The sequence below is a fragment of the Protomyctophum parallelum genome (assembly GCF_964188405.1).
Source record: "Protomyctophum parallelum genome assembly, chromosome: 9".
NCBI classification, from domain to species: domain Eukaryota; kingdom Metazoa; phylum Chordata; class Actinopteri; order Myctophiformes; family Myctophidae; genus Protomyctophum; species Protomyctophum parallelum.
This window is the reverse complement of record NC_139706.1, coordinates 31864843-31884233: the sequence shown is the minus strand read 5'-3', so window position 1 is coordinate 31884233 and position 19391 is coordinate 31864843. Positions and strand designations below refer to the sequence as shown.

At 41.8% G+C, this 19391-nt stretch overlaps 1 protein-coding gene across 1 annotated transcript; it reads left to right on the top strand.

Moving 5' to 3' along the window:
- Positions 1 to 2079: 2079 nt before the first annotated feature.
- Positions 2080 to 18576, top strand: rffl (ring finger and FYVE-like domain containing E3 ubiquitin protein ligase). The gene is made up of 8 exons (XM_083772926.1): positions 2080 to 2366; positions 6538 to 6740; positions 9702 to 9899; positions 11784 to 12050; positions 16010 to 16220; positions 16964 to 16987; positions 17503 to 17693; positions 18448 to 18576. Exons 2-7 carry the CDS (start codon positions 6549 to 6551, stop codon positions 17688 to 17690), a joined length of 1080 nt encoding a protein of 359 aa, XP_083629052.1. The 5' UTR covers positions 2080 to 2366; positions 6538 to 6548; the 3' UTR covers positions 17691 to 17693; positions 18448 to 18576.
- The last annotated feature ends 815 nt before the right edge of the window (positions 18577 to 19391 follow it).

Genomic DNA, 19391 nt, shown 5'->3' with positions numbered 1-19391 from the left:
GTGGCTATGGCTGTTTTTAGCTCAAGGAGAGTATTTTGTGCAGAACTAATGCTTGGAATGGATTCAGAATCATGAAAACCCCCTAGTTTGACATGTCACATTACATACTACTTAAAGCAAAATGAAAGTAGGACATTTTTGTCTGCCATAGGATGTTAATGGTAAGGGTCATAAGAAACCCCTATAAAACATTGCTCAATACTGACAGCTTATGTATATCGGCAATATTTTAGGCCAATAAAAAGACTACCACATACCAAATTTCCCACCCATTCACCTCGGCTGCCGGACTATTTGTGTTGCACGAACAAACATCTCAGGATCCAGCCTGGCCAGGTCTCTGCTGGGGAGAAACGTGTGTGTTGGTGTACACACAGTATAGGCCAGGGGTCTGCAACCCAAGATGTTGAAATGTATGATGTATCTGGAGCCGCAAAGAAAATTACGCATTATAATGCAGCTTGCCAAGCTTTATCTCCCGGGTGGGTTGCAACGAAACTAGCAGAATTTAGCATGCTTTCCCTGGAAATGTCGTTCAACATTACTTTTTTTGTTGTTTGATAGCTTCTCACTGCAGATTAAACATACAGGCAGTCAATCTGCATTGGCTGTGAAGGCAAAAGCCTCTGTCCACGAACTGTTAAATCCTGTGTTTTTCGTCGGCTATCTTAAAGGTATATTCAGTGATTTCACTTAATTCAAATATCACTTATTTTTTTGTTTTGTTGTGATAATCCTCCCTACTATAGAGTGTGCTGGCCATATAAGGAGTTCCTCCCTGTCCCCAGTTAACCCCTGGGGGTCAAAAAACCTTAGGTTTCGTTTTTGACTCTCTATCCTGATTGGACGAAAGGCTGGGTCCCACAGCCAAAAACGAAACCTAAGGTTTTTTGAGTGAAATCACTGAATATACCTTTAATTTCTCTCCCTGTAGAAGCCATAGCGTAGCAGGCAGCAGCCTCACACACCCATCGGTTTGTTTATAATAGACACCTGGCTGGCACGGCACTGAGTGTGTCGCATGCTATGACGCAAATTTTAGTTTAGTTAAGTTTTCCAATTTTGTAAAAATGTGTAGAATAAATATTAAGAATGCTTGTCACGTTTGGCCTCCTACAGAAACCATAAATGAAAAATAATTTATTGCTACTTTTAATGCTACAGGGAGCCACTAGGGGTGTGCTCTAGAGCCGCCTGTTGCAGACCCCTGGTATAGGCTATAGCGCATTTATTCAACTTCAAGGCGCTTTTGTGCATTCCATTCACACACACGTTCATACACCGATGCCGGAGGAAACCATAGGCAAGGTACCAACCTGCACATCGGGATCAATTAGGGATTCAGTGTCTTGCTCAAGGACACTTCGACACTATTAAACTCTGGGGGAGCCTGGGTTCGAACTGGCAACCATCCAGCCACTCTACCCCTGATCCGTGTGTGTGTGTGAGAAACTGGCCCCTGTAATAAAAATCCCATCCTTTCTCCCCCCCATACTGTACATGTTTTTCCCTTTTTTACTTTCTTTATATGATGATTTCCTGTTTTTGAGGGGTGCTAGCCTCTCCTATACACAGGTTTAATGTTTGTCTTACTTCAATGTTTTTTGTAAACGCCATTGACAATGAAGGGAAAATGTACGTCATAGGCCTATTGTCTCTTTATTGTTAATGGCGTTTAATGACAACTTTGCACCGTTTGTTTACATCACCTAATCAACATGAGTTAGCGCCCCTCACTTCACATGGGTGTGATCTTTTTTCATATAGGCCCGCCTAAGTGTATATTTGTACATATTTTTATTTTTGTTATGATGAATTGAAACTGGTGGACCAGTCTTGTGCTTTGGTTTCGTCCACAAAGTTGCAGTTTTTGTATTGACTTGTGCTTTCGTTTGAAATGTACCCATTCTACATACTGTCTGTGAAATAAAAATGTCAATCAATAACTCAAAACAGTAGGAGGCAGCAATACGCTGAAGGGCATCCATAGTTGGCCGGAAGCTCGTCGGGAGAAGAAGACGAAGACCTGTGTGCGTGCGTGTAAGCCTGGTGACGCGAGGTTAGCGTGCGTGTGTGGAGTAACATGATTCTACATGTCACCAATACCCGTGTGACACCTGTTCCGCAGGGCACCCTCAACTCTTCCTGGTTTGTTTTGTTTATCCAAGTTAGCTAACACAGCCCCAGAGGCTCAACAACAAAGTCTACTATCCTTCTGTTCAAAGTTGACCCGACGATGAATTACGGACATTTAAACCCGTAACCCATGACAAACTACACGGAAAGTATCACTACGGATACAAAGAGCAGTTAAACTGGTCTTACTGGTCGGAGTTTGGGTCGAAGAAGGAACCAGACAGATAGAGGTAAGATAAGTTTAGAAAATAAATAAATATTTGACTTGTATTACTTGTTTTTGTAACGTTTCCCATTCAGACTGTTTCAACGTGTGTGTAGATGTGTGTGTGTATGTAATATTGACACGATGTGAGAAATGTTAAACTGTATAACTGTTACAAGTTTATTTATTTTTTTACAACTTCAGCAACTGTGCTAACACTGTTAGCATAACCTGTTGTTAGCATGTGTGATCAAGTTGGTGCAGCTATAGTTCATTAATCCGTGTTTGTTGTGGTTAAATAATATTATTAATGATACTATTCCCAGTCAAAGCTCTCTGATAGTAGAGGAGAGGTTTGTACAGTTAATGTGTAGATATTTCCTGAAGTAAGTAAATAAGTGAGTTAAAGGTACCTGTTGTAACTTAAAATCAATTAAAGTTGTATTTTAAAAATATAAACTAAAGTTACCTGTGGTATAGTTTAATATGATTAATTAAAGTAACCTTTGTAATTCAACAAGATAAATTAAAATGATCAAGTTAGTCTCACACACCAGTATTCTGTCTGGACAATAATAATTTAATAAATAATAATCACCCTTTTAAAGTTGAATTTACAGTGTTTATTTTGTAAAGTTAGCCTGTGTTTTAAATCTTGTGCTAATATAATGTTTTAACCCCTCAAGTATCTGGTTGTCAATATTATGCAAAAACAATTGAGGTGGGAGACCACTGTACAATGCAAAATAATAGTTTTAATGCCTTCTTCAAACAGCTATTTTTGCAGCTTTTGTTTAGGCTTCAAAGCTATCAGACTACTCAAAGGCTTTGCTGAGTAGTCTGTAAGATATTAAGACAATTTGAAGGCATTCAGTTTGCCTCCTTGGGAACCCTGGGACTCTTCCACTATTTGTGTGTGGCCACTGGCTAGTGCATATTATCAATATTAACCACATGAACCCAAAGTGTCCTAAATTCCGAGCATGACTGTCATAATAGCCCATTTAGACCTGAGGCTGATTCTACAAATGCCTTCTATTAGTTCACACTTTCAAGATTTTTCAAAAGATGTACAAGCTTGATCAGGCAACCCTGATCAACTGGGTATATAGGGCTTAACTTTATAAGTTGTTAATAACTTGTGATTGTGTATAAGGGGGGAAGCAAATTGACTAAACAAATACCAGCTGTTCCCAATGTAGCACGGCAGTCCTGACCTGCACACAAATGGAAATGGATACAATGGATTACTGTACTCGGACTGGTTCTCAAACGTTTGAGGTAGAACCCCCAAATTAAATGACCACGTCACCCATTTTTACCCAATCTTCACGTAATTGGTCCTCATTATAACACGGCACCATTTCTATCTATTCTGTCTGTGTCTCAGAGGAGGGCTAGTGGACAATACAGAAACCCGCCTACCAATGACATCATCGGTAGGCAGGTTTGGTACTCTCTAGCATATTATTAATGGCAGAACAATGGCTACTGTTTCTGTTTCTCAACTGTCCATAGACCACCAATGAGACGCAAAGGGAGTGCTTATTACAAATATTTAGTGACGACTAATTACAGTATATGAGCAATTTATTGAACATGCAGTTTAAAAGTGCCCTTTAATATTTATTTGGCCATGGACCCCCATCTGAATACCAAGATATTTGAATGTCAAATAAAAATATCTGAATGCCAAATATTTTCCACATACCTGATGCTGAATCTGCACTTGATTTTTATATCACTTCTTTTAACTCTTTGGCTGATAAACATGCCTCATTAAAAAAAATTAGAGTAAAAGACAGGTCGGATGAACTATCTTCATTACTTCAGTCACGAAATAGTTGACCCCTCTCACTGGCTGGCTTTTAGGCAGCTACGAAACAAATGTACTGCGCTGGTGACTAAAGCCAAATCAAACTATGTACATCTACTTGGAAATAATTCTACTCACCCTAACCCCAAAAAGTTTTGGAATATAATAAGTTCCACTAGAAAACAAAATACAAAAAAATGTTTTGTTGCAAGGAGTTGCATTGTTGCGGAAGGGCGGACACTCTTAACCACAAGGCCACTTAGCCGGTATTCGCCTGAGTGACATAATGAGCCTTAATGTCGCCAGCTCCGTTTTTGCTCTTGAGATAATTCTGTAGAAAACATCCACTGAAAATCCATTAAGCTCAGCACGACAGCAGTTGGAATGCGGACCAAACGTTGAACTTTGAATGAACATGAATGCTTTGAAGCTAGGCTACTGTGAGGCTACTGTAGGAAATAATATGAGGCACAATAAGAATAGCAGCAATAAATATAATTTCTGGCAAATGTAACTGGCCCTTTTAAATTATTAAAATATTTTTTTCAATATCTGTGAAAGAAAATCTGTGAGTCATTGACTAAATATGTTTTTTCCCCCCCCTTTTGAATACTTCAAGGTATATTCAGTGATTTCACTTAATTTAAATATCACTTCTTTTTTTTGTTTTGTTGTGATAATCCTCCCTACAATAGACGAATCCAGGAACGGGTCTCATGGTCGCAGCTTACGTATTTCCTGTAGGTGGACTCGACGTAGCTGCGGGGTTTAAACCCTCACCAGGCACACCTCTTCTACTATAGTGAACGGCAGAGTAACTGATGTTAGTCTGCCTCAAACGTTACTCTTTTACCTGCTTTTTTTTCCTGTTTTATGAACACAAGGCTGCTGTACTTTATACCTCATACTTTAAATGCTTAGTATGAGGTATAAAATACAGCAGCAATTGTGTTCATAAAACACTGAAAGATTGGGTATTGGGTAAGACTGACGTTATGTATCTTTCAGGACCTTTCACTGCTTCGTCTTAACCATTACTCAATGGCTCTGGTCTCAGCCACCGCGGTGGATATTTTGACATTCCGTTTATATTTTGTGTAATGTTGCCACTACTGTTGGAGCAGCCATAAACTACACAGGTTCATCCCGATGTTCTGGGCATCTTTGTAATGTTAGTGTTTAGTAAAAAGCAGGTAAAAGAGTAACGTTTGAGGCAGATACTCTCAGTTACTCTGCCGTTCACTATAGTAGAAGAGGTGCGCCTGGTGAGGGTTTAAACCCTGCAGCTATGTCGAGTCCGCCTACAGGAAATACGTAAGCTGTGACCATGAGACCCGCTCCTGGATTCGTCTATAGAGTGAGCTGACCATAAGGAGTTCCTCCCAGTCCCCAGTTAACCCCTGGGGGCCAAAAAACCATAGGTTTCGTTTTTGGCTAGGTGGCCCAGCCTTCATCCAATCGGGATAGAGAGGGGCCTTCCGGCAATCATGATCGAGCGGGGGCGGGCCGTGGTGTGTGTGCTGTTGGCCTGTCTCGTGTCCCACTGTAGTGCGTGCATGTGCACAACACTGCACATCTTGGACCGGGGTTTTTTCCAAATCACCCAAATCACTGAATGCTCCATTCAGCATTCCAAAGCTGCATCTAAAAATATGAAAGAGAAACATATTATACAAAATAAATAAATATTGCTTAGTGGCACGTGAGCCCTCCTGGTGAAGCTAAACATTAGGTGCCTCCGCTCCCGTTCAAAACAAAACGAACATAACAATAATATCGATACATTCTTGTTGCTGTGTAGCTTTCTCAGTTAAATAAAAGTTGTTCAAGTGATATAATCTTTCTGTGTTCACCGAAAGATTATATCACTTGAATCTATGGCTGGATATCTAGTATCTACACAAATCACAAACGGTAAAATAAATTGTCCAGCATAGCTATTTGGAACCACTGAGTGCGGATTTTATTGTCTTATACGTTTTCTGTGAATCTACACCTAGCACAAGCCTGAAAAGACTGTCTGAGTTGAGAGTGCCTTTCCCCTGAAGTGAACTGAAGTGAATAATAGCTACCGCTCCAATGCCACACTGCCCAATGCCACACTGCCCCTTTTGGTTGTGGTGATGTCATGACGATTTTATTTATAAACCATTGTGAAACCTCTCTAAACAATATTAAAAACATATTTTATGTGTGAATGTCAGCCTCCCCTATCCGACAACATAAGGGTGCAGAGTTTGAGTGTCTGGAGTATAACACTAAATAAAACATACCTGTGTGTGTGTGTGTGTGTGTGTGTGTGTGTGTGTGTGTGTGTGTGTGTGTGTGTGTGTGTGTGTGTGTGTGTGTGTGTGTGTGTGTGTGTGTGTGTGTGTCCTAGCTGTGTGTATTATGTTGTCATCGTGCTGTTCGTGGTTCTGCCTGGACGCCTCTACTGTGGTCGAACACGAAGCAAACAGCACCAACGCTCCCCAACCCCCCCAGCAGGGGGCCTACGTCAACTCTGGCTACAGCCCCTCCCCCCCACAACCTGAGCACTCCTGTAAGGCCTGTGGCGGGCGTTTTGACACCCCCGCCAGGAAGGTAACCCCCGCCCCCATTTCTCATTTTGTATGTTTTAGCAGTGGTTCTGAAACGTTTTAATTTCAAGGACCCCCATTACTCAATGGAAAGAAATGGACCCCTTAAGTTAGGGTAGGGTTCTTCAATGTTTCTTCAATGTTTTTCGCACCAAGGACCCCTTAGTTGAGAGAGAGAAGCAGGGACCCCCCCACTACATAATGTTGACAAATTGTGTTGCAGATTAAACGTTTTCATAGATTTCATAGATTTGTTTGACAACACTATCATTGTGTAGTGTTGTGTTCGATTCATGTTAATGTGTATTTTCAGACTGTTAGTGTTAACCACTTTATCCCCCCCCCCCCACACACACACCTGAAAATAGCAGATCTACAAGCTCACAACGCTGCATAGTGACCTTGTAGATCTGCTATTTTCAGCTAATGTTCCCCTCAGAATAGAGCGCCGCAGTCCCTCCCCCTTTCAGAAAAACGAGTGGCCCAGGAAATGAAAACCCAATCCCATCGGCACTTCTTATTTAATTTATTTAAAGACGGTTACGCCAGTTAAGCCGACAAAGCCAACTCGGATCGTGACAATGAACACAATGTTTTGGGCCGATCAAATAATTTATAAGACGAAACAAAACAAAGTGTTGTCTCCTGACTTTTCTTCTTTCTAATGATTTGATCGGCCCAAAACATTGTGTTCATTGTCATGATTTGTCACGATCCGAGTTGGCTTTGTCCGCGGCGTAACCGTCTTTAAATAAATTAAATAAGAAGTGCCGATGGGAGAATGCATTGGGTTTTCATTTCCTGGGCCACTCGTTTTTCTAAAAGGGGGAGGGACTGCGGCGCTCTTATTGGGATGCTATAGAGCGTAACAGTCCCGCCCCCTTTCATGACGACGCCAGGCCCAGGAAATAGTTCCCAATGCATTTTTCCCATAGACATTTCGAAACGTAGACCTTTTAAGCGTCGTACAAAGCCAACTCTTGTCGTGACAAATCATGACAACAAACACAATATTTTGGACCAAACAAATAATTACAAAGAAGAAAAACAACAAAAAAAGTGTTTTAACTTTTAACCTGCCGTTTTTATTTACTTTCTAATTCTTTGTTTGGCCCAAAACATTGTGTTTATTGTCATTTGTCACGACAACAGTTGGCTTTGTTGGCGTAAACGTTTTTAAATAAATACTTTCCGAAAAGTCTATGAGGAAAATGAACGGGGATTTCTTTTCCGGGTCTCTCGAGGGGGCGGGACTGCGACGTTCTATAGGGGGAGGGCATAGTGACGCGTTTGGTAGGATTTTGGCTTATTTGGGCACCATCTTGCCTACATGTAGGCTAGTAGGTTGCCAGGCTACTTGGCTGCCAGTCTGTAGTTTGAAAGTTTGCTTGTCAGTGACGCTGGTGTGTATACTGTCACTGCAGTACACCATCTTCCATCTCTCTACTATCTTTGACTTGTCACAACTCTTCTACTCCATGGCTCTGGGTTGACGGTGGTAATAGGTATTATTATTATTCGTTGTTAGAAAATCTTCGGGTGTTCTGATCTGATAGCCGCCTCCCCTCCCCTCACGTCAAAACTGTTCTTAATCAATTCTGGGCGGGAACCCCTATTGGTATCTTACCCCCTCAGGCCAGGAACCCATATTTGGGTTCTGTACAGTATGTACAGTATTCAAAAATGTAATTTTATCATAACCTTCAGCAACATTCCCAAACACATGCATGCTCTTCTCTCTACCTGTCCTCAAAAGAGCATGACAGTGTATTTGTAATCAAAATCATAATGGTCAGATCGCATACAGACACATTATTTATTTACTGCGGAGAGAACACTCATTGACTGATCACTCTCGTGGTGTTTTTCCCCTCTCCCTGGTTCCATAAGGATATGTCCACATGTCCTCTCAAGTAATGATGTAAACATTAAGAACTGTTTTGACGTGAGGGGAGGCAGCTATCAGATCACCGAACATTTTCTAATGACGAATAATAATAATACCACCATCGATCCAGAGCCATAGAGTAGAAGAGTTGTGACAAGTCAAAGATAGTAGAGAGATGGAAGATGGTGTACTGCAGTGACAGTATACACACCAGCGTCACAGCCTAGCATCCTACTAGCCTACATGTAGGCAGGAAGATGGCACCCAAATAAGCCAAAATCCTACCAAACGCATCACTACGCTCTCCCCCTATAGGCTTCAAGTGGTTAATGAATCCTATCACACAAAGATTTGGTGGCCCCACTGTAGTAGCCCTGTGAGGACCGGACCCCCTGTTGAAGACCCCTGCTTTAGAGGTCCATTTGGTTCCATTTGTACAGCTCACCTCTTCAGACCCCACCTTAGCCTGTAGCACTTGACCTAGTTATTAACTTTCCACCAAAGAAACGCTTTTCCAACTCCAACAGAGTGCAACAGACTAGCATGGATGGAACACTGTTTTTGTGCATGCAGCGCTGGTCTGCAGTGTTGCCAGGCCTGTCTATTATGCGACTGAGCGACTTTACAGGAAAAGCGACTTTGGGCTTTTCCTGTAAAGTTTCTTAAATGTTCATAGTTGTGGGTTGTTTTTTTGGGTCCATTAACTAGCTGGTCCAGTGAACAGCCCGTGCTTGTGTCTCCACCCTGCTTTGCTATGACAGACTGGTTGCATGGCATTGTGGCAAAAATAGACGTGTCACAATGTATTCACTTTTAGCAGGTCTTAGAGGGCTGTTGCCATCATGAGTCATGGCATTTTAGCAGATGGTTAATTGTCATACAAATAATTGTGATTATGTCGATTATGTAATAATTGTGACAGGCCTACTTGGTCTCTACAGCTAAATACCGTATTAACTGTCTGTCTTTGTGTGTGTGTCTCTTCAGCTGAAAACCTCTGTCTCTACAGTTGAACATCTGTCTTTTTGTTTCTACAGCCTAACACCTGTCTCTCTCTATATGTCTGTTTCTCTACAGCATGTGTGTGTGGACTGTAAAAAGAACTACTGCGGACATTGTTCCGCCCAGCTGGAGCCGAGGCCCCGCCTCTGCCACACCTGTCAGCGTTTCTACGGCAACCTGATTGAGAGGCCGGAGCTTATGAAGCTGAAGGTGAAGGACCTGCGGGACTACCTCCACCTGCACGAGGTCCCCACCCAGATGTGTCGCGAAAAGGTACTGAGCTGCGCTACTGAATCTATCTGTCCTGTTAAGGCCAGCGGATTCGTCCGTTATCACTGTATTAAATATACTAAATCAACTGTACGTTGGAATGTGGCCAATATGGCATACTGGCATACTAGACATTGTGGTGTTTGGCTGTGTTCACCCATACTGCACGCATGCATGGTGGTGCAGACATAGCCTGGTCAAGGACTCCCCCTGCTGAACGTGTCATTTCCAACTCTATTGTCGGGGCATGGAAACTAGGGGATACTAATATTTACTCTGCCTATCGGGCGAAGGCCACCAGACCCGAGTCTGGTGGCCTTCGCAACGCTCTGCTCGGTGGTGCCTCGATTGGCGGTGCCTCACGTGGCTCAAGGCCACCAGACACGCTGCGCTTCCGCCATTGACACAAAAAGCAAACGCTCCCATAGTTTCCGTTCCGGATTTCCCAGTGTGTTGATTATTACATACTGGGGGTATTTCTAAGGTGCCGATTACGAACATTATTTTGATTATCGTGTGATAATATCCGAAACGGGTGCAGCGGCAGCTCCAGACAGCGCAGACGGTCAGCTGTTGGCCAGTTTGAAAGCGCCGGGAGCTTGTCGGCAGGAGACTTCTCACGACAAGCTGCCGTCGATATCAGCTTCCCGACACGTCAGAACCCGTTGATGAAGAACCGAGCATGTTCAGTCGGTTGCCGACCTCTGGAGCCGACGCTATCCGTGTTGTAGTGATGAAGGGGTAAATACTCCACCGTAGAGTGGACATCTAGTCTGCTCGTCATGTTTCAGGGCTGACTACTGGTGTAGTGTGAACTAGATACCATATTCTCAATCTCAACTCCAAAGCAAAGCTAGCGAAAAAATACTGTGTTTAGGTGCAGATGCATAAGCTCCGGTGTTACCAGATTCTGTGAGTGAAACAAGCGACCAGGTCTATGAAAACAAAACCAAAAGAATAATAATAATAATCTTTATTGTCCCGAAGGATATTCATCTTCACAGGTCTGTTCAACACCAACAACAAAAGCAGCACATAGTACAGAAAAACATTACACCAAGACAATATACAAAAACATTCTGTACACAGTTCCCCACTGTGTACAGAAACCCTCCTATCGGTGGGGCAGTTTGTTTAATGCCGCGATGGCTGAGGGGACAACTCCTACTGAAACGAACCTTTTTCCAGGGTAAGGTTCTGTATCTTTGTCCTGATGGCATGAGGTTGAAGGCTGAAGGCAACCAGTTTTCTTCACTTGAGCCCTATTACATCAGCTATGTTCAAAAAGAATCGTGAAAGCAATCCCAAATAAGCAACTATACGAGCCCAAACTAAAGCAACGCGCAACTATGACTAATTTCACTATTACGCTATTTTACAGGAAAACTAGCCCAAAGTCGCTTATAATAAGCAGAACTGTCAACACTGCAAATGAATGTTTCATCGGTGTTGTGCTGATTAAAAATGCTAGTCTTGCAGTTTTAAGTAGTCTTTGACTAGTCTGAACAAGACTGTTTGGTGTGGAGTCACCTTTATCCACATTCTATTGGGTGGTAGTCTCAGCCTGGCTCCAGCCTCTGAATCGCTAGCAGATCACTAGCCTCACATTCAGGGTCTGATGAAGCTGTAGAAGCCGGGGTTTTCTCGGTTGAGAAAAGAGGGCATTCAGATTGAATAATGGAGTGAAACGAAATGAAATTTCAGGCTGTGTCACTGTCTGGCAAATTGGGTGGCGCCCCCAGAAGCAAATTCAAGGAAACAAACAGCAGAGGGCTCTCTTTTCTTTTTTGTAGAAGGGTTCCCAGATTTGGGATTAAGTGGTTAATAGCTGTTCATTGCTGTTTTTCTCTCGGTAGACTTAACTTCTTCTTCTTGGTTTTGTTTTAGGAGGAGTTGGTAGACCTGGTTCTGGGTCAGCAGACTCCGTCGTCGGACAGCTACGACCCCCCCTCAGACCCCCCCTCCTCCCAGAGCCTTCCAGACGACCCCCCCGTCCCCACAGTGACCCACCAGTCCACAGACTCCATAAACATCACCAGCATCACCACCAATGTCAGCACAGATCCGCCCGACACCACCGCGTCATCCACCCCACCCTCCACCTCCACCTCTACAGAGTCTGTACCCCCACCCAGCACACAGGATGACAGCCAGGTAATGCACACTACACCACTGGTTCCCAAACAGTGGGTTGGGACTTGGGACCCTTTCTGTGGTATTTTACTCAAGTAAAAATCTAATTTTCTTTTCCTACATTTAAAGATTAAATTAAATTATTTCAACATGTTTTTGTTTTGTTTTTTAAATACAAAAATAACAATTTTATACATTTTAAATCTAACATCTAAGAAATACCATGAATAAAAATAATTAAGTAGTTAAAATAGCTGGTCTACAAGCTCGCAACTTGACACGAAGCGATGCGTTGTGCTCTTGTAGATCTGCTATTTTCACTAGTTTGGGTCCTGGCCAAATGTCTAATCTTTGTTCTGGGTCTCTAACTGAAATGTTTGGGATCCACTGTACTACACTATGCACCTCAAGCAGACTGTAACAACCAAACTCAACTATTTAATTAAATGGTTGCTTCTGGTCTTATTCCATTTCAAGTGTGCATTCGTTTCAAGTGTGCAGTTGTGCGTTCCACTAATACAAGCCATGTACGTAGTATGCTCTGTGCAAATAAAAAAATAAAAAAAGTGGAAGTGGAACGTCTGCTAACCATCCCAGCTAGTGTTTCTGTACACGCAGGAGGGAAGCTAGATTCACTTAAATGTTCTGTTAGAACTAGGGATGGGTCCGATTAATCGATTAATCGATTATCGTTGATAGGACCCGAAATCGATTATGAAAATTAATAATCGATAATCGTTGTTTTTTGTTGTTTTTTTTGTTTTTTTTGTTTTTTTTTAAAATGAAAATCTGTTGGAAAGGCAATATTGTCATCCAAACAGGACAGGGCTATAGGCCTACCAAAGTGTGCCTGGGATGTGTCTGTGTAGCTGCATGAGAGGAGTGTGAGTGGAGATTGATTCCAATCAATATACAGGTTTGGAGGATTTAGCAGGTGTTGGGAATTTACCTAATCAGGCCTAGGCTGGGGTTGCTATGGTGATCAATTGGATCAACAGTGGTCCAGGGACCACCAGTGGTCCCATTTAAAAGATGGAGTTAGTAACCAAATGGACCCTTATTAACTCTCAAGAGTTACAATTATTGTTAATCAACTACATCAGGGGCTCCCAAACTTTTTTGACTTAGGTACCCCTTGGGGGGAAGATTTTTTTTATTTGTAGGGTTCATTAAAAAAAAAAAAAAAAAAAAAAAGTAAACCCCCCCCCCCCCCCAAAACGATTAATCGATTAATCGTTAATATTGAATTATACAAATCGATTTTCATTTTGGACACATTTACACATCCCTAGTTAGAACGTCACCGTAACGCATTGTAAGAGGACTCATTCAGTCATAAACACCTTCTATGTTCTGTATACGACGGAATAAGAAGCCATTAACACCTGTCTAACTCCACTCTCAACAAGAGAACTAATGTAACATGATACATTACCCCAGTCTAACAATGTGCACTGCATGCAGACTTTGTTTGTTTTAGGATTAATGCATTCCGTATGATGACAGTGCGCCATCAGTATGCCAAGCCTGTTAGAGCGTTGCAGTTCCGCCCTAGCCTGGTTAATAAACCAGACCGAATCAGCCGTTGGTAACCAGGCTAGTTCCGCCCCCCTTTCAGAACGACGAGGACCCATTAATTTTCCCCATAGATGTTTCAAAAAGTATTTATTTAAAGACGTTTACGCCGCGGACAAAGCCAACTCTTGTTGTGACAAAACATGACAAACACAATGTTTTGGTGGAGTGTTGTACCCTGCCTTTTTTTCTTCTCTCATTATTTGATCTGCCCAAATCATTGTTTATTGTCATGATTTATCACAAGAATAGTTGGCTTTGTCCGCGGCGTAAACGTGTTAGGTCTAATTATTATTGTTATAGTTTGTTGTATAGAAAGTTAATATATTTATTTATATTGTGAGTTAATAATAATTATTATTATTATTACTGTGCGTGGTAATCAGTGTACCCTGTGAAAAAAGCAGCCTACACCACTGCAAGGTGTGCATGTTATTCTTCTTTGAGCACTACCTGGAGCAGTGGTGTGAGAGACGGTGTAACAGAGTGTCAGCAGCACACAATTATAAGCAATTTTACTGTAACATTCTATTCAAACCCTCTGAACACTGTATTGTGTGATGCTCCATCTTCAGTTCAGCCTAGCCTCTCTCGGAACCCCCTGGGTCAGCTCATTCTATCGTGGACCCATGGGGTCCCTGTTCACAAGTTTGTTTCCTTATGCAAATGATGGAACGCAGACATAAATACCGTTGTCAACGTCATTGCTGCGGTTTCCTCGTGCGGGTCCGATGGCCCAAAAGAAGCATATAAGAGCTATAGGATACAACGGAAACCGCTGCAAAATTTCCTTTGCCGCAGAAGCCGTTAAATATTTTTAATCTGTGTTTGACCGATTGGTAGCTCTGATTCATCTCTTCCTTCCTTGTTTATTGACATCCCATTGTACCGCCTCCAGCTGCGGGGTTGGCTAGCTGCCTCTGCCTCTGATCTGCTCTGTCTTAGCTATAGCCACTAGCTAGCCAGCTAGGCGGTACAATGGGATGTCAATAAAGGAAGGAAGAGAGCATTTCAGAGCTGGCAATCGGTCAAACACAGATTAAAAATACTTAACGGCTTCTGCGGCAAAGGAAAATTCGCAGCGGTTTCCGTTGTATCCTATATATATATGCTTCTTCCGCACGAGGAAACCGCAGCAATGACGTTGACAACGGTATGTTCGTCTGTCTACCAATTATACGCTATATAGCTGGGACCGGACCCTATGGGTAAAGTTATCCAAATGTCCGAAACTTTACGTACCATTGGGTTCTTGCTCGCGGGGCTATAAGTTCAGCCTAGCGTGAGCCGTGTTGTAACAGTTGCGACAATAACAATTGAAGAACCAATTATAGCAAAATGAGGGAGGTGGTGGGTAAGTTTAGAATAAAAATCACTAAGAGAATCAGTAATATGTTTAACTGCAATTTAATAAATCAAAAGCAAAATTATGTTTAATGACAAAATGTTTACTTAATCGGATCAACAAAAAAAAAGTTTACTGTAAATCCCAACTATCCCTGGCACTGTCCAAAAACTACACTCAAGTGTCTCAAAATAAATCCTAATCCAACATTCAATGCTGTGAGTAGTGGTAGGCTACTCCTCTTACCGCCATTTAAAGTCCGTCCTTGGAAATCCAACGCTCCAGGAAATAATCCACGAAAGGAAATAAAGGTCTCTATATCCAATAAGATCCAAATAGAATAATATAGCAAGACTTGGGAAATATTCCTCTTGCTTCCCAGCAGACTGACTCTCTCTCCCTGTTCACCTCCACTCTGGACTGACTCAAACTCTCCAGGTGGCCCAAACATACTGATTGCCCATCACTCAATCAGGCTAGGTGAGCCTTGGGTGGGGCTTCCCATGTGTTGCCATAGCAACACATGCATCTCACTGGCTTCTTGTAGCATATAGTCCAGCAGATAAATAGACAAATCCCATAGACCAGCAGATTGGTAGAAAATAATATAGTACATCATAATTGAAACATTGCAAACAAAAAATACATAAACAATGTGACTCTGGGCACAGAGGTTAGTGTGATATGTCATATAGTCTAGACTCTACACTGCTTCAATTCATACAATTCAGTAATTTTATAAATGACTAAATACCACCACCTAGTGGCGGCATAACATCAACAAGCCTAGTTCAGCTACTTTTTGTTGTTGTTGGACATTTTGACTATGAATATATCATTAGTAAATATATCAGTCTCATATCTGCCCAGTGCAATTGTTGTTTACATAGCCAAAAAGCCAATCAAGAAATGTAATTTTTATTTATACTATATTCCAACTTTCAATCTGGAAAATAAACACTAAAATCATCTATCATCAATTTGTATGTCAATTTATCCTTGCGTAAAATCATCATGATGGTGACATACAGCCCTAATTGGCTTCTATGTTTCCCTGCAGGTATCGGATCCTGAGGAGCTTGTGGTCACAGGGAGGAGAGCCTCCATGTCAGACATCTCCTGCCTGGAGGACATTGAGTCTCTGAGCGTCCGGCAGCTCAAGGAGATCCTGGCCAGGAACTTTGTGGACTATAAAGGCTGCTGTGAAAAGTGGGAGTTGATGGAGAGGGTTACCAGACTGTACCACGACCACCAAGACCGAAATAATATAGGTGATGTCTTAAGAACCCAGAATCTAATGTCTGAATATGAGTTAGCCGCAATTTTCAACTCGTTGCAATACCCTCCATTGACTCCCCATTCATCCAATTTGCTTTTGCGATCTGCTTGTATTAAACGACGTTAAACTCACCAACATTGCAGCTCTAGGCCAAGCTTGAATTGTCCTCTGCAAAGCTTTTGTTTCATAAAAATCCACCGTAGACATGTTATGAGCTACTTTGTCAAGAAATTCTGTGCAGGTGATTCTTTTTCTAAGTGTTGGAGTTTGGAAGCACTTGTCGAAGAAACTGAACGGCCCTGCAGGTACCACCTGTTTCAAAATGTCACATAATGGAGGCAGCAGCACAACCCGTTAATAAAAACGAGTGCTTCCAAACTCCAAACACAACAAAAATATCACAGAATGGAATTTCTTGACATACTGTAAAGTAGGTTATAACAAAATGTAGGTTATGAAACAAAAGCTTAGCAGATTGAAAGAGGATAATTCAAGCTTAGCCTATACAGCTTCAATGTTGTTAGTTTAACGTTGTTTAATACAAGCAGATCGCAAAAGAAAATTGGATAAATGGGGAGTCAATGGAGGGTATTGCAACTCTAAATTCATCATTATAAAACAAATAGGTAGTAGTTGTGGTTAAATTGACGGGATAATAAATGGATAGATCATAGACTTGACAGGACGTGATGTAATTATCTTTATGCTAAAATGTTTCCTGTGTTTTCATTCCAGCAAACGTCACTGCAGACGATACAGGTGACTGCTCTTCCTTTATGTCTACTTTATTTGTCATTTAGTTGTTTTTACACTTTACATTATGAAAAAAACAAAACCTACTGAATACTGATACCAGAGAGATCACTTGATAAAAATTAAAACCAATGAATATTTCTATGACTATTAGTTATACAAATATTAATTGGTTTTAGTTTTTATCAAGTTTCATTGTGGTCCTATATATTCAATTACTCAACATAGCATAATTAATTAACACAATAATACATGTCATCAACAAATACAAAACTATATGTGCAAAGGATAGAGGAAAATGGCGGTGGTCTCTTGATTTTTCAGACCAATTTTAAAAGAAACCAGTGATTTACATCTTTTAATGGATTGTGTCAGGGCATTCCACATTTTGTGGCAGAGTAGTAGGATGAATTGTGTTCTGAATAACTATACCGGTATCATCAAATGAATAATAGCTGATATATCGGCCAAAGCAAGTGTTTTAGAACTCAATCCCTGGTGGTGTTCTCTCTGTGCTCCAGACCCGACAGCCACCGTGGGAGGCCTCCAGGAGGACAGCCTGTGTCGTATCTGCATGGACTCTCCTATTGACTGTGTCTTGCTGGAGTGTGGCCACATGGTCACCTGCTCCCGCTGTGGCAAGAGGATGAACGAGTGTCCCATCTGTAGGCAGTATGTGGTCCGGGCTGTACACGTGTTCCGCTCATAAGAGGTACGGTAGAGGGTGGATGAGTGTATAACGGTTGCAACAATATTTACTGTACAGCCAATTATAGCAAATTATAGAGGGAGGTGTTGGATCAGTTTAGAATACAAATCACTAAAATAATCAGTAAATAAGTTTGACTGCAGTTTCAAAATAACAAAATATTCACTTAATATTCACTTAATAGCTTGCTGGGGCAAGCTTTTCCGGGAATCTGGCCGACATGGCAATCTACCGCGTGGGTGGAGCTTCATTTCCATCCATCAGCCGTCTAAAAAAACGGAAATGACGTAAAACACAGCTTCTTCTGTCCGTGCATAGAATCTAAAGTGTGATCAGACCCATTGCGTGACACTGTTGTGCGACATAGCATAAAATGACACTTAACACCCTTTTGGTGTTAGCATCATGTTATGCTTTAGCTATTGAAAAATAGCAGATCTACAAGCTCAGATCTACGAGCTTGTAGGTCTGCTATTTTTTAAAGATCGATGAACGACTGACAGCTTTTTCAGAAAACTGTCAGGATGTAGAAGACATTTTTAGAATCTGATCTCGGGTCAGTGGTTAATCAATTTGTGATATGTAAAAACATTGACAATTTAAAATACTTTTGAAAACGTGCTTGATTATGCAAAAGCGTAATTGATAGCATAATCGCTATGCAAATAATGGCTAGTTGCAACCGTAATAACAACTACATGCAGACAGAAGACGGGAACAGTGGAAAGTAACTCACTGTTGTTTTGTGTGTTGTCAGGAACCAATGTCTCCTCCAGAGACATTACCAGAAGGAACAGAACTCCCAGCAGCAGTTAAGGGGCCATTCACACTGAGACACAGCTGTCTCCTCTGTGTGTCCTGTCTCTTCTGTGTGTCTCACAGCTCGCAATGCATTTCCAATGGGAGTCACGTGGTTTGATGACACAACCTTGTTTCCCATTGGAAATGCATTGCGAGCTGTGCGACACACAGAAGAGACAGGACACACCGAGGAGACAGCTGTGTCTCAGGTGTGAATGGCCCCTAACAACACTGTAAGAAGACCTCACCAAAGGACCAGCAGTGCCGTTCTGGTCAGGAGATTCCAAACTTCTCAGGTTCTTCACACAAAGCCTTCCACCACCCTGAAGCCTTAGCAGCAGATCCCCCAAAACCACCGCAAACCTTCCAACCTCAAGTCTATAAGCTTACCTCAGTTCTGTTTTAATTTAGGAGAAATTGGGAGAAGAGCATGTTAGAAGATAACCATATTTTATGGATATACCAGATGGTGTGCATAGTAGATGTTATGCATACTAGATACCAGATGTAATTTATAGAAGATGTTATGGGTACCAGGTGTTGTGCAAACTACAGGCTACAGTATGGATACCAGCTGTTTTCATTTAGAATTACAATAAACTTCAGATCAGGACCAATCAGGGTTTTAAGGGTGAAGCTAATCTCTGAAATGAACAAGTCAGATTGTGATGAAGTAGTTAAATTTGGACTGACCTCAACATCCCAGACTAAAATGGACCTTAATGCATGAAACCCACCAGGCGGCGCAAGCACAAGTGCTTTTCTTCCGCTCCATGTTATTGAATGCAACCGTTCTCACTACTGGCCGCTCAGACACTGGATTCCACTCACGTACATGAAGTTTTTGTTTCCAAAATAACTTTGTGTGCGCACATTCTCATTGAAATGCATTGTATATGA

Coding starts and splice junctions, on each gene's coding strand:
- rffl (XM_083772926.1), top strand. CDS start 6,549: ATGTTGTCATCGTGCTGTTCGTGGTTCTGCCTGGACGCCTCTACTGTG. Junction 6,741..9,701: donor TTGACACCCCCGCCAGGAAG/GTAACCCCCGCC, acceptor GTTTCTCTACAG/CATGTGTGTGTGGACTGTAA. Junction 12,051..16,009: donor GCACACAGGATGACAGCCAG/GTAATGCACACT, acceptor GTTTCCCTGCAG/GTATCGGATCCTGAGGAGCT.